General features: G+C 44.0%; 1 protein-coding gene across 1 annotated transcript; it reads right to left on the reverse strand.

Annotated features, from left to right (window-relative positions):
• Nucleotides 1-173: 173 nt before the first annotated feature.
• Nucleotides 174-14,519, reverse strand: LOC121440689 (phosphorylated adapter RNA export protein-like). The gene is made up of 5 exons (XM_041641487.1): nucleotides 14,192-14,519; nucleotides 11,131-11,711; nucleotides 7,259-7,379; nucleotides 3,628-3,711; nucleotides 174-1,215 (listed from the first exon to the last, which is right to left on the reverse strand). The coding sequence occupies exons 1-5, from the start codon at nucleotides 14,285-14,287 to the stop codon at nucleotides 946-948; spliced, it is 1,152 nt and encodes a 383-aa protein (XP_041497421.1). The 5' UTR covers nucleotides 14,288-14,519; the 3' UTR covers nucleotides 174-945.
• Between the last annotated feature and the right edge of the window lie 687 nt (nucleotides 14,520-15,206).

The raw sequence follows: 15,206 nt of genomic DNA on the forward strand, positions 1-15,206 counted from the left end.
TGGTGCACGCCTTAACCACAGCACTTGGGAGGAAGAGGCAGGACGATGAGATATTCAAGGCCATCATTTGCTACTTAGCGAATTTGAGGCCAGCCTGGTCTACACAATGAGTTCTAAGAACAGCCCAAATTATATTATTAAAATCCTATCTCAAAAAAAAAAAAAAAAAGAAAGAAAGAAAAAAGCTTCTGCTATTTATTTGCTTTCAACAGATGGCAAGCAGCTTCCACACACTTGTTTCTGTCTTTAAGAGTGCCGGAAAGGGGTTAGTGAGATGGCTCAGCAGATAGATGTTTGAAGTGCAGGCCTTACAACCTAGAGCCCACTTAAAGGGAAAGAAACACCTAACTCCACAAAACTGCCCTTTGACCACAACATGCATGGCTCCCACACCTCCAACTCTTACCCATCTAATAATAAATAGCTTTTTAAAAATTGCCAAACAATAGAACACGGTGGCATAAATCCATAATCTTAGCACTACTTAGGCTGAAGCAGAAAGACAAGATGTTGGTTCATACCAAGATTCTGCCCACCCTACAGGAACAATTGGATGCAAGAGCTGAACAATTTATGTACATTTTAGCATATTTTAATGGAATGTGTTAAAACCAAAGCATAGTTCGCCACCAAGATAAATCAGAAAACAAAAGCTTCTTAACGGCATGAAACGGTGAGCTGGACAGAGCGACCGCAGGTAGACCCGGGCCTTAACAGTCAGTGCAGGCAGCAGGATGAGAAATCAGACCTGTGCTGCACACCCGACAGGCATGGCCACCTTAACACCGCCTTCAATGGCGCTCGACTGCCCACACGCGTATTCACTTCAAACAGGAAACAGCAACAGCTCTCCATTCTCTAGATTCGGTGCACAGCACAGCAACCTCAGCAGAAATGGAAACTATGTTTGTACAAAGGTTTATCTTCAGAACGTCCAAAACGTGCCTAAAATATGTCCAAATCCTGAGGATGGTCCACCTCGATGGCTTCCTCTGCATCCAGTTTGGTTTCGCCAGCTCCTTCCTGGGCTTCATCAAGGGAGGCCAGGGCCTCGTTAGTGTCACTTGCAAAAGTTTCTCGTGATGTGTCATCATCCTCTTGAAAATTCAGACTTTTAATAGCTTGTTTCATTTTTTTCCCCAATAGTTGTGTTCTTCTTTTTCTAGCAGCTTTTTTATTTTCATATTCCTTTTGATTTTCAATGTAGAAAATGTCCTGAAATAAAAACAACTTTGGCTAAAAATAACAAAACAAAAGCCATCCCATATTATTTGTTATACGTATATTATGAGGCAGGCCTTTTATCGTCATCCATTTCTCATAACCAATCTACTGTGAGGACACCGTCCCATACCTGTTTGCTAAAAGAGAAACTACCATGGGGAAATTTTGTTTAGAATTTAAATAAACTGTAACTGATAACACAAAAACCTGAATAAAAGATTAAAGACATACTGACTTTGAAACATCTTAACTACATATGACTACCTGTGCTACGAAATTAAACTGACCTATTTAAGAACATACCATTTACAAAATGTAACAATTTCATCTAAGAATACTATTGTAGGGATGGAGAGATGGCGCAGAGGTTAAGAGCACTGACTGCTCTTCCAGAGGCCCTGAGTTCAGTTCCCAGCAACCACATGGTGGCTCACAACCATCTGTGATGCAATCTGGTGACCTCTTCTGGCCTGCAGGCATACATGCAGGCAGAACACTGTCTACATAATAAACAAAAATTAAAAAAAAAAAAGAATACTATTGTAGAAGCTGGAAAGATGGCAGTTAAGAGTACTTACTGCTTGTCCAGACCTGGGTTCAGTTCCCAGTACCAACATGTTGACTTACAACTACCTGTAACTCCAGTTTCAGGGAGACCCAACACACTCCCCTCTGGGCTGAGAGCACTGTACACACATGGGATGCATACACACATGCAGGGTAAACACAAACACAAAACAAACACTGAAGAGTACAATGCTTTCTATCACTGGCACTGCTGAAACTCCAGGCTGGATATGTAGTCTTCACTCACTACTTGTAGTATATAGCTATGGCACCCCAAATTCTGACAGTCAAAAATTCTTTCTGAGGCACAAAACTAGTACCAGTAAATATATGCTTGTTATGAGATCGTCTCACTACACTGCCCTGGCCAGGCTGGAACTCACTCTGTAGACCAGGCTGGCCTCAAATTGTGAGCATCCTCCTGCCCCTGCCTCCCAAGTGCTGGAATTACAGGTATGTAATTCTGTAATCCTTGAAATCACAACCTGGTTTCAAGAGGTTAAGATGCACTTTTATTTTATATAGAAGCACATTTTAATTTATTAAGCATCTTGAGCTTAAAAAAAAACTCTAATAATATCTTGCATAAATGATTATGAAGTTCCTTTCCCACCAAACACTGCAAGTCTTATTAAAAAGAAACTGCAGGTGGGGCATGGTGGTGCACACCTTTAATCCCCAGCACTCAGGAAGCAGAGGCAAGCCAGGGCTACATAGTGAGACTGGTCTCAAAAGCAAAAACCAAACTTACCTTCTCATTTTTACACACACACACACACACACACACACACACACACACACACTAAACCAAACCAAAAATAACAACAAAAAAGCCAAAACAAAAAGCTCTACTCAGTAAATCTGGTTTTGCCTTCCAAACTCTATAGACTGACTGTCACCATTGTGGCAATTAAAAGGCTAGTTGCAGCATCATGACAGATTATATGTCTGGCATGGCAAACGCTTTTACCATTGGAGGCATCTAGCCAGCCTTACATTTGACATTTAAAAGAGTCTTTCTCTTTTCTTTATTGAACTTGGGTTTTTGGGCAAACTAAGCACATGCTACACTACTGAGCTACACCCTAGTTCTCAAACTCACTTTTACTGCACCTGCAGAAAATTTTATTACACTTATTTGTGTGTGTGCATGCTTGTGCACATGTGGTCAGAAGACAACTAGCAGGGGTCAGTTCTGCAGGCCCACCATGTGGGACCTAGGACTAAACTCAGGTTGTATGCCTTAGTGGCCAGCACCTTTACCCACTGAACCCTCTCACTGGCCCAACTGCATGTTCTTAAAACCAATCCTCAAAACGCTAGACTAGCCAGGTGGTGATGGCACACACCTTTAAACCAGAACACAGAAGGCAGAGGCAGGAGGATGTCTGTGAGTTTGAGGCCAGCCTGGTCTACAAAGTGAGTTCCAGGACAACTAAACAACAACAACAACAAAAAAAAAAAAAAAAAAAAAGGAAGGAAGAAGGAAGAATGTGGGAGGGAAAGAAGGAAGAAAGACTGAGTAGAAGTCCAAAAAGAACTATGCATCTTTCTATCTCCTCTTTCTGAGACAGGCTCTCATATAGCTGTCCGGCCTCAAACTCACAGAGATCCACCTACCCCCACCTGTACCTGTGTGCTGGGATTAAAGGCAAGCACCACCCTGCCTGACTTCCCTCTATCTTTTAAAATGGAATCTTTCCTGGGATGTGCACGGGCCCTCCTCCTACACTCCTGCCTCTGCCTCTGCATGTTGGGATTACAAGTGTGTATTTTCACAAGTCTGGCTGGCTTTTTGATGCATCATAAAGCCAAGGACACAGTCATTGTCATTACCTTAATTTGGTCTTCACTGATGCTAGGAGTGTTCTTCAGGAGATTCAGAAAAACCCCACCGGGTGTTCTTCTTCGACTACCATTCTACGGAAAGGAATTAAAAAGAGTAAATTATATGGACATTTCCATAGGCAATTTTTCGAGAATATTTCCAATTTATTTTGCAACAATTTTATACGCAAAGACTGATTACTTATTTACCAGTGCTGAGATAGAAATCAGGGCCTTTGCCATGCTAGGAAAGTCACCAAGCTACAAGCCCAGTTCCCAGGCCACGGGCTTCATGAATGACCAAGATATATCTCAATAGACATATGCGTATGGAGACAGCCAGGACCAGATTTGAAACCCAGATCTGATTCTGGCTCTTTTTAAGATTTTTAGATTTAAACCGGGCGGTGGTGGCGCATGCCTTTAATCCCAGCACTTGGGAGGCAGAGGCAGGCGGATCTCTGTGAGTTCGAGGCCAGCCTGGTCTATAAGAGCTAGTGCCAGGACAGACAGGCTCCAAAGCTACAGAGAAACCCTGTCTCAAAAAACTAAAAAAAAAAAAAAAAAAAAAAAAAAAGATTTTTAGATTTAAATATACACACTAAGATATATGTATCTACTGTTACTTCCCACTACTCATGATGACATATTCTATAAAGTTGCCACCAACACTGAATTAGCAAATTAAAACATGCAGTACATGCAGTACAACATTAATTTGTTCAAACTTGAATACTGCTTAAGGACACTCTATTTAAAACAATCTGTTGGGGTTAAGGTGTAGCTCAGTGGAAAAGGGCATGTTTTGCACAAGACTGGGTTTAATCACCCACCAAAGTGACAACAAATCAAACACCAATCAAACAAAATGCACGCACACACACAGATTCATTAATACTGGACTAATGGTCAAAGCATTATAAATCAGTATTAGTACTTACTATTCTGCCTTTTAAGCCAGTTCAGACCTCTACCCTGACCATATTTACTCTTCTCTGCCCTCTTCCCTTATACCTCCATTCGATCTATTTCTTTTCTCTCAGTGCTAATACACTTGGGATTAAAGGCGTGCGCCACCACCGCCCGGCGGTAAAGACGTTTTCGCCAAGCTTGATGTTCTGAGTTCATCCCTGGTCCCACCCATGGTGGAGTCATGGCATGGAACAGTTAGCAAACTTCTGCAAATTGTCCACTGAACTTCTCATGTGTGCACACCTTTCTTCAAAAAAAAAGTTTAACTTTTTAAAAAAAAAAAAAAGCAATAAATATAATTTCAACCAAAAAACAAAAACAAAAAAAAAACGTCTTTACCTACTAAGCCATTTCAAAGGCCTTTATTTTGTTTTGTTTTTTTGAGACAAGGTTTCTCTATAGTTTTGGTGCCTGCCCTGGAACTTGCTTTGTAGACCAGGCTGGCCTCGAACTCAGAGATCTGCCTGCCTCTGTCTCCTGAGTGCTGGGATTACAGGCATGTGCCACTACTACCTCCCCCCCTTTTTATGAGACAGGTTCTCATCATGTAGGGTAGTGAGTCAGAAACTTACTAGGTAGCTCAGCTCAGCGATCCTCTGTCTCTGCCTTAAGTGCTGGGATTATAGGCATGTGCCACCTTTATAATTACTGCAATAAACTGAGTTTTTCCTGTCTTCAGACTCAACAGCTCTCAATACAAAGCAGGCACTCTATTCAAAAAGGATATATCAAACGTGCACTTGAACTCACATCTCAATATTCAGTAGACCAGCATTAACTCACTGGAACAGTTTTCTTTTTTTAAATATGTATTTATTTATTTGTTATGTATACAATATTCTGTCTGTGTGTATGTCTGCAGGCCAGAAGAGGGCACCAGACCTCATTACAGATGGTTGTGAGCCACCATGTGGTTGCTGGGAATTGAACTCAGGACTTTTGGAAGAGCAGGCAATGCTCTTAACCACTGAGCCATCTCTCCAGCCCCAGAGTTTTCTTTTTAAAAAAATTACAATATTACTAATAAATTTTGATCTTCATAAAGTTCAAGTAAATGAAAATCTAAATAGCCTATATGATTAATTTTATCTTTTGTTGCAAATTTCTATAATTTAAGATTATAGGCTATTTTTTCAGCAATGTTCTCAATTCTTTTTCAAATTTGTTAATTTTAAACATTATGTGTGATAGTGTGAGTGCTGGTGCCTTGGAGCCCTGTGGGGCTGGAGTTAAAGGAGGCTGTGAGCCATCCAACAGGGGTGCTGGGAACTAAACAGGGCCTCTCAAGAACACCACGAGCTCTTAACTTGTCGGTCCACAGCAGGTTACTACCTGTGCTGTGCCTACGGGGTAACACACTACAAACCAAGAGCAGAAGAAAGACATCCACACTTTCATCCTTATTTCACAGTTAAGCTGAATTAATGAAATCTGTAAAACCATTTTCACAGAGACACTGTCGGTAGTCTGGCCAGCATACAAACAATGAGCCATTTTTCTCAACTGCCTTTCCTGTCATTGCTCTCCCACATGTGGATTGTTCCAGATAGTTTTCTTTCTTACCTGAGCTTTTTTTTTTTTAAAGTTCATTTATTTATTATGTATAAAGTGATCTGCCTGCCTTCAGGCCAGGAGAAGGCACCAGATGTCATTATAGATGGTTGTGAGCCACCATGTGTCACTGGGAACTGAACTTGGGACCTCTGGAAGAGCAAGTAGCCAGTGCTCTTAACCTCTGAGCCATCTCTCCAGTCTACCCTTGAACTCTTAATCATGCAGTTTTACTATGTATCTATTTGTGATTTGGCTTATTTTTGAGGCAGGGTCTTGCCTAGGCTGCCTGGAACCCTAAGCAATCTTAAGCCTTGGCTTCCTGAATGTTGAGGTTGCAGACAAATCCCATCATACTCAGTTCTATTTGGCTTATTATTATTATAACTTAAGTGTTTTCTTGACAGGGTCTTACTCTGTAAACTAGGCTGGCCTTGCAACCATAATGCCAGGCACTAAGCTAAGTTGTGTACCATCTCATCTAATCCTTATAGCAAAGGATTCTTCCTCATTTTCTACCCGAGGAGACTGAGCACAAGAAATTGAATAATTTAGCTAAACCACAGTAAGTTGTGCTCAAAAAACAAAGCCTTCCAACTTGGGCTTTCGGTTCCTTCTACACAGTTGTCTTAAAATTATTCCTGTAAGAGGGTAAATGACAGCCTACAGAATCAGCACTGATGAGGCTGGGGTGGTAGAGTCTAAGGATAGTGGAGCTACATAGTGAAACCGGGTCATGGGGGGGGGGCAGAGAGGCAAGTTAATTTTGCTTAAATAAATAAAATACAGATAATACTATAAACCCAGAAACAGGTGCCAGGCAGTGGTGGAACACGCCTTTAATCCCAGTACTCAGGAGGCAGAGGCAGGGGATTTCTGTGAGTTCGACGCCAGCCCACTTTACAGATAGAGGTCCAGGACAGACTCCAAAGCTACACAGAAAAACCTTGTCTGGGGAGAAAACTCTTTTGAGTTTGAGGCCAACCCTAGTCTGCAGAGAAAGCTCCCCCCAGCCAGTCAGTCAGAGAAACTCTGTTTCAAAAAACCCAAACCAAAACTAACCAACCAAACAAACAAAAACTCCCAAAACCAAGCCCAGAAACAGTATTAGCATTACCATTATGAAAAGACCACCATTCTGTTCAACTTCAGCAGTTTCCATCAAGAGTTCAATGGCTTTTTTGGTCCCAAGTATCCTCACTACTCGGGCTATCAGGTCTTTCTTCGGTTCCTGTAACCTGTTGAGAACACAAAGCAATTACTACCTGTTGAAATCTACTTTAACCCCCAGTGCAGTTCACAACTGGAATTCAAATCTTCCTGCTAACACCCGCTTTTCTACTCTCCACCCATGAGCCGTGGAATCACTGGAGCTGCTAACCTCAAGCCCCATATCTGTTCTTAACTAAGGCTCTTCTTGCCGTTTGGATTATGGCAGTTTCAAAAGCGCGCTGAGTGAGGTGCATGAATTCAGCTCTAAATGTAAAGGTGATAAACTCGTGCACTTCTGCCAAGACAACTAACAAACACATAGCATGCTTTCAGTTATTCTGCTTCAAAATTAACCTCCGATGGTTTCTTACAGCTTAATCCTAATGGCTGGCCTTATCTGCACACGTCAGTTCTTCCAAATGTTAGACATTATTTTCATCCTACTCTTCAGAGATGAATAATACAGGGAGTGCCAGGCACGATGACACACGCCTTTAATCCCAGCACCCAGAAAGCAGAGACAGGGGATTTCTGTGAGTTCGACACCAGTCCGGTCTACAGATAAGAGTTCCAGGACAGACTCCAAAGCTACACAGAGAAACCTTGTCTGGGGAGAAAAAAATAAAAATAAATAAATAAATAAATAAATAAAGACAGACAGACAGACAGACAGACCCTTGTTGGGGAATAAAATTTTCAGGTGTGTGACTTTTGTTTATACCGCATTTGATTAACTGTGAAGCTGTGATTCGCTGCCTCTCTAAAACACCTGATGGGCTAATGAAGAGTTGAACGGCCAACAGGGTGGCAGAAGCAAGGATAGGCGGGGCTGGCAGGCAGAGAGTAAAAAAGGAGAGGCGAGAAAAAGGCAAACAAGAGAACGAGAAGGACACCAGACAGCCACTGAGTAACAAGGAAAGAATTAGAAAAATATAAAAGTCCAGGGAGGAAAGGTAGATGATCCATAATTTAAACTAAGAAAAGCTGGCAAGAAAAAAGCCAAGCTAAGGGTGGGCATTCATAATTAAGAATAAGCCTCCATGTGTGATTTTGAGCTGGATAGCAGGCCCCCTAAAAAAGCCAAAAGAGTAAAACATACAACAGACCCCATTTCAAAAAAGCAGTAAATGAAACAAATACAGGGAGCTGGAGGAACTCTACTAATTGGGTCAAATAGAGCCCATGGTCCCCATAGACAAGAAACAGTGCGGAAGACGTTTCCAGTCAGACCCAGTACCTTGGTTTCTCCTCACAGGAAGCTATGCAATACTGTGGAAAAGACATCAGACTAGGAGGAACAGGTAACCAAGATTCAGCTTCAGGTCTGACCCTCACAAAGTCAACAACCTTGTGCAAGCCAGGTAACTCCTGGGCCTCAGTTTCCTCGTTGCTGAAGGAGACTTTGATTTATAAATTCTACATTTCTTCAGAATACAAATTCCAAACTTCTATTTAAAATTTTTTGAAGGTGTAGGTGTATCTATTACCTGCGTGTATGTCTCATGTTTGATGCCCAGGAGGCCAGAAGAGGATGCTAGGTCCCCTGCAACTGGACTTGAAACCCAGCCTCATTTTGACTGTTTTATTTTTTGTCTGAGTGTTTTGCCTGTATGTATACATGTGCATGCACCATATGCACACAATGCCCGCAAAGGTCAAAAGAGGGTCTTCAATTGCCTGGGACTGGAGTTACAGATGGCTGTGAGCTGCCATGTGGATGCTGGGAATTGAACCTGGATCCTCGGGAAGAACAGCCAGTGCTACTAACTAATGAGCCACCGCTCCAGGCCGCAACCACCTTGACAATTAAAAAGAAAAACAAACAAAAACCCAAAACAAAACTAACCAGCACAGACATTGCCTGAAACAGTTGTTTCCTGACAGCAATACTTATTTTCAAATATGTGACTAGTGACTTAGAGCTAGTAAGTTAGAATCTGAACCTGTGAAAAATGCATGAATTAACAATTTAGTATCTGCCAAACAATTCTATTTACCCAAAAGAAATGAACATAAAGGATTTACAAGCAAAGGTGTTCATTAACAGCATTATTCATAATAAATAAACGCAGACTACCCATTCAGTCTGGAGATACACCAATCTATACACAAGCAATAAAAACACAGGGTCAGAGTATGGTCGCGAATATCTACAATCCCAGCCTTTGGGAGTAGAGACAGGAGAATCAGATTTCAAGACCCACCTTGTTACATAGTAAGTTTGAGGCTGGCCTGGGTTATGGGAGACCTTTCCCAAAACAAACCCGAAAATACACAAAAAGCAACACTCCTCATTTATTAATTAATAAATAGCTAGGCATAGCAAGTGGTGCACGCCTTTCATCCCAGCACTCGGGAGACAGAGGCAGGTGGATCTTTGAGTTCAAGGCCAGCCTGGTCTACAGAACTACAGAGGCAGAGAAATCCTGCTTTGGAAAAAAAAAAAAAAACCTACAAAAATGAATACCGCTATGGCTGCATGTGTATGGCAAATTTACAAGGACAGAAAGTATGCCTGTCTGGGAAGGAGAGAAGGGTATTTACAGTAAATGGGTATATGGACACGGACACAAAGAATTTTCCTGGGTGATGAGAGAAAGGTTTTAAATGCAATGGTTGTAAAATATAATAATAAAAGCAATGGTTGTAAAACCAGATTTGTCTCCATTAAAAAAAAAATCAATATCTGAAGAGTGATTATCATATTAACATATATTTTACTTTTCATCTTAGAAATAATGGTAAAAAATTACATCCATTTATTTGCGTGGACGAATGTGGAGGTCAGGAGAGTTGCAGGAGGCAGTTCTCTACTCCTACCACATGGGATCAGGAATTAAACTGACACCAGGTTTGGGGAGCAGCGGAGCCATCTTGCCAGCCCCCCACCCCCACCCCCGATTTTTCCCCCTTTTGAGACAGTATTTCATCTAGCCCAGGCTGGCATCATGTAGCTGAGAACTCATTATCTTAAACTTTTGATCTCCCATCTCCTTAGTGCTGGGATTACAGGCATGTAACACTATGCCCAGTTTATGGGGTACTAAGGATTGAACTCGGGGTCTCATGCATGCTAGTCAAGCACTGTACCAAGTTTCCAGTTCAAAGTTATCTTTAAAAAGACACAAATGGGGCTGGAGAGATGGCTCAGTGGTTAAGAGCGTTGCCTGCTCTTCCAAAGGTCCTGAGTTCAATTCCCAGCAACCACATGGTGGCTCACAACCATCTGAAATGAGATCTGGTGCCCTCTTCTGGCCTTCAGGCATACAGGCAGAAAGAATATTGTATACATAATAAGTAAATAAATATTAAAAAAAAAAAAAAAGACACAAATGTAGGGGTTGAAGAGATGGCTTGGCAGTTAAGAGCACTGATTGCTCTTCCAGAGGACCCGGATTCAATTCCCAGTAACCACACGGTAGCTCACAAATGTCTGTAATTTCAATTCCAGGGGATCTGACACCTTCAAACCAATGTACATTTAAAAAAAAGACACAAATGCATTCATAGTCAAATATGCCCTGGGTTGATTCCTTTAAGAAAAACCAAACCAAACCAAACCAAACCCTCAGCCAGGTGTGACAGACACCTTTAACTCCAGCTCTGAGAGGCAGATGGATCTCTGTGAGTTTGAGGCCAGCCAGGTCTACATAGCAAGTTCCAGACAGCAGGGACTATAGAGACCCTAAAATCAAGCAAATAAAAACAACCTCACAAAGAATGTATTTAACATCTATTTTCTTCCTGTAAATAGCGGATATGTAGTCAAGTGCTTACCTGAAAGCAATCTCATCAGCCACTTTCTCCTGAGAGTCATCTTCTGTGATCTCATAGCGGCCTTTGTAGTTCATTTCTAGTCTGTTACCCAGTCTGTCTTTGACAGGCCGTTTCCGTTTGAGGTGGCCTTGCCCATTCTCTTCCTCCTTTGACCCTGTTTTTTTGTCACCATGCATATATTCATCTAGATCTTTGTCTAATTCCTTCGTATACTCTTGAGATTCCCGTCTTAGTTTCTTAGCAAGCAAATAATTATAGGTCTCAGACTGCCTGCTTTTGTCAAGGGTGCCTTCCATTCCCAAGATGCCAAGTTCAATGGCCACTGCATCTTGGTTTTGTTCCTGAAGCACGGCACCCCAAATGTTGTTCACCTTCTTTCCGCCATTGACTGCTTTCTGACTGCTCTGGCCAAGTGGAAAAGGCTCTGGTTCGGGAGGAGGATTATGACACTTCTGTCTCTTACGTTTCCAAGGAGAGCACTCTTCATCTGAATCCACGCTCTCCTCACTCGAGTCCACGTTTTTAACAGTCCGGTAGTGTGTGACTGGTGCACAGGCAACACTGCCCCCACCTAGTACTTTCTGCAAGAGAGAGAAATTACAGTCAGTTCCACAAAACATTCATCCACCTACCATGGGCTAGCTTCCACAACAATGTAGGTACTGCGCACGCCTGCCACCCCAGCATTCCAGAGGCTAAGCAGGAGGATCACAAGTTTAAGGACAACTTAGGTTACACAGTGGGTTCAGGCCTGTCTGAGTTGCACAGCAAGACCTTAATAAGGAGAAAAGAGGAGGGAGAAAAAGTGTAGTGGAGATTCAGCCGGAGCGTCCAAAACAATCACACTCCAAAGACAGCTGAAACAAATCTAATCCCTATTAAATTAACTCAGTTCTGTTTGTTTGTTTGTTTTTTTGGTTTTTCGAGACAGGGTTTCTCCGTGGCTTTGGAGCCTGTCCTGTAGACCAGACTGGCCTCGAACTCACAGAGATCCGCCTGCCTCTGCCTCCCGAGTGCTGGGATTAAAGGCGTGCGCCACCATCGCCCGGCTAACTCAGTTCTGAAAGACCTAAAAAATGTACCAAAGCCTTTACTTTTCACCTTTAAAGATCACATTTGTAAGAATGACATACACAATAATTGTTACTGTCAGTTAAGACAGTTATCTTTCTCCCCCAAAATGTATTTTCTCATTGGATATACCAACTTCCCTTATATGGTTCTGCAGCTACTCCTTTAAGATTCGATGGGATAGTAGAGCCTGGCGACCCACAACTTCAATTCCAGCATTCTTTGGAGGCAGAGGCAGGCAAATCTCTGTAAGTTCAAGGCCAGCCAGGTCTATATAGTGAAACCCCCCCCCTCTCTCTCTCTCTCACACACACACACACACACACACACACACACACACAAAACAACAAAAAAACACCAAAACATTTGAAGGAAAGCTCTTATGGGGAAGAATCCCAGACATATTACTTTTTTTTGTTTTTGTTTTTTCGAGACAGGGTTTCTCTGTGGTTTTGGAGCCTGTCCTGGAACTAGCTCTTGTAGACCAGGCTGGTCTTGAACTCACACAGATCTGCCTGCCTCTGCCTCCCAAGTGCTGGGATTAAAGGCGTGTGCCACCACCGCCTGGCCAGACACATTACTTTTAACTGCAGGTTCCATCAGGTGTAGCAGTCACACCTTTTAATCAGAGATCAGGAGGCTGAGGCAGAAAGATCCTGGTTTTGAGGACACTTTGGGCTACAAAAAGACACCCTGACTCAAATCCAACAACAACAAAACCCCTCAAAATTCAGTTTTCACAGCATTATGTTAACCAACTTTTTAACGTAAACAACTTTTAAAGGAACTGAAAAATAAGATCCTAGTATTAATTTCCTAAGACATCTACATGTAAAGATAATACTTAAAAAATCTGACCGCCACACAATAACCACAAAAATTTATGTGGTATAATATGATGCTTCAATTTGTGTATGTAGTTTGTAATGTCCAAATCAGGGTTGTTAGCCTACTTATCACTTTAAACGTTTGTCATTTCTTTACGGTGAAAAAAAAGACTTTATGGTGAATAAAATCCTTTTATGGGGGGAGGTTACACTTGGCTTTTAAGTAGAGGGGGCTTGAACTCAGGGCCTCCAGCATGCTAGGCAAACACTCTACCAATTGAGCTACACCCCCACCCCATGGCTATTCTGAAATATTCGCTATTATTAATCGCTCACTCTGGCATGCAATAGAGCTCTGAGTGTATTTCTTCTAACTGTAATTTTGCCCTCAATCTTTGCTTTTTATACTAAACACAAAACCACGCATTTATTGAGTTCCTCTTAGGTATTTAAACCGAGTGAGATGTCTTAAGCCAGTAACATCCGCTGCCAACACTGGCCAGGCCTTACAGTGTCCATCACGCCAGTCCCACCTGAACACCAAAACGGAGCAGTTAAATATTTTGCAGCTAGTGGCGGTGCCGAGGATGGAGTGCGGGTAGCCTGGCGGGTAGCCCTCTGCGGGAGTACTAGGAGTCTCAGAAGATTAGGAAGCGTTCCAGAGGGATCTCCCAGCACTTCTGGAGCCTAGGAGGCAGGACGACAGCTCACGTGCCAGTCCAGCCGTGGGCGACACAGCGAGATGCCGTCTGCATCCCCGGACAGCAGAAACAAAGCCTGGTGCCTCCATGCTGCACGTGGGAGCTGACCAAACTCGGGGGGAACACTGAAAACGAGGCCCCGGGTACGCGAGGAGCTCGCTATCCGCCAGGGACAAAAACATGAGCATCAAACGCAGTTACAGCTCTCCGTCCCCACGTTCTCCCTTTGGGCAAATCCTGTCTCCGGGAGCGGCTGTGCAGGAGCAGGGACTCTGCAGAGGCAGGAGCCGCAAGCGAGGAGATGTTCGCCCGTGCCGGGAGGCCGGCGGCCCCGCGGGGTCGAGTCTCCGGCAGGGCCCCGCGGCCTCCGAGCCGCCGCATCCCGGGGCCGCCCGCGCCCCTCCATCCCGGCCTCGCGGCCCCCGGCGCCCAGCCCGGTCTCCCGCGCTCCCTCTCGCTCACCGCCATCTGCGTCGGCCTGTCGCTGGGGACGACCGTCATGTCGGAGTCCGAGTCGGAAAGCTGCCCCTCTTCCATGTCGCCAGCTTCCAGCGCCATCTTCCCGCGGCGCGCAGGGTCAGGAGAGCGCTTCCGGCGGGCGGAGGGAAGGCCCGATGGCCGCGCTCCGGCGCCCCCGTGCGGGCGGACCCGCGGCGCCTCCGCAGGCGCCCGCGAGCGGCACCATAGCAGCGAGAGTCCGCGCGGGGAGGCGGGCTCCGTGCACCGCCGCGAGCTCCCGCCACGAGGTGAGGCGGCGCCCCGGGAAGCCGCTCCGACCTCCCGCCTCTCACCCGGATGCTCTGCGCGGGCCTTCCGGCCGCCCGGCTGCGCCGCCGCCTCCCTCGCTCGGCTCTCCCTGCTCGCACGCGCGCTGTGCCTGTGGTCACTGGCCCACGGCTGTCCCTAGGCCGCCTTTGCTGCCGCTGCTCTTCCCGAGCCACCCTTAGGCTAAAGTAACTAAGTGAGCCCCCTTTTCCAGGGCTGTTTGGTTAATCACGGCTGAATTCTTTTTAAAGTGTTAATGATAGACCTTTATTGTAAGCACTCGTTGTAGTCTTTATTTTTTTTCCCCTTTAACCTATGCTTATGGAGGCCGGGGTCCTTTGATCCTTTATTTTGCAAGAAATAATATTGTGTGCTGCCACGCCTTCTACATCACTGTGAATTTTGACTCCCTGGGACCTTGAGACAAAAATAAGCTGTTATTAAATATTAAATAGTTTTCTATTATTAAATAGTAGATTTAAATATTAACTCATTATTAAATATTAAAATAAACTTTATTATTAAGTAAATAATAATGTTTCATTTTCAGTATGAGGTGGGTTAGCGCACAATTAAACAGATAAGCCGGAGGCGCTAGCCCAACCCCTGCCACCAACGTGGGTTCCCCAGCCACACCCCTGTCTTCCCTGAGCTGACAGCTGGTGCCTGCTTGTCTATGCACTCCAGTTTATCTTAGGGTTGAAAAGTGACA

Source organism: Microtus oregoni, unplaced genomic scaffold (assembly GCF_018167655.1).
Source record: "Microtus oregoni isolate MIOR12 unplaced genomic scaffold, Mior012 000069F_ref0000032, whole genome shotgun sequence".
Classification (NCBI taxonomy): domain Eukaryota; kingdom Metazoa; phylum Chordata; class Mammalia; order Rodentia; family Cricetidae; genus Microtus; species Microtus oregoni.

Bases quoted from the DNA above. Each gene is read 5' to 3' on its own strand.
- LOC121440689 (XM_041641487.1), bottom strand. From the start codon at position 14,287: ATGGCGCTGGAAGCTGGCGACATGGAAGAGGGGCAGCTTTCCGACTCG. The intron at 11,712-14,191 runs GTGAGCGAGAGG...TCTCTCTTGCAG, and splicing joins ACAGGCCGACGCAGATGGCG to AAAGTACTAGGTGGGGGCAG. The intron at 3,712-7,258 runs GTAATGCTAATA...TCCTTTCCGTAG, and splicing joins ATGGTGGTCTTTTCATAATG to AATGGTAGTCGAAGAAGAAC.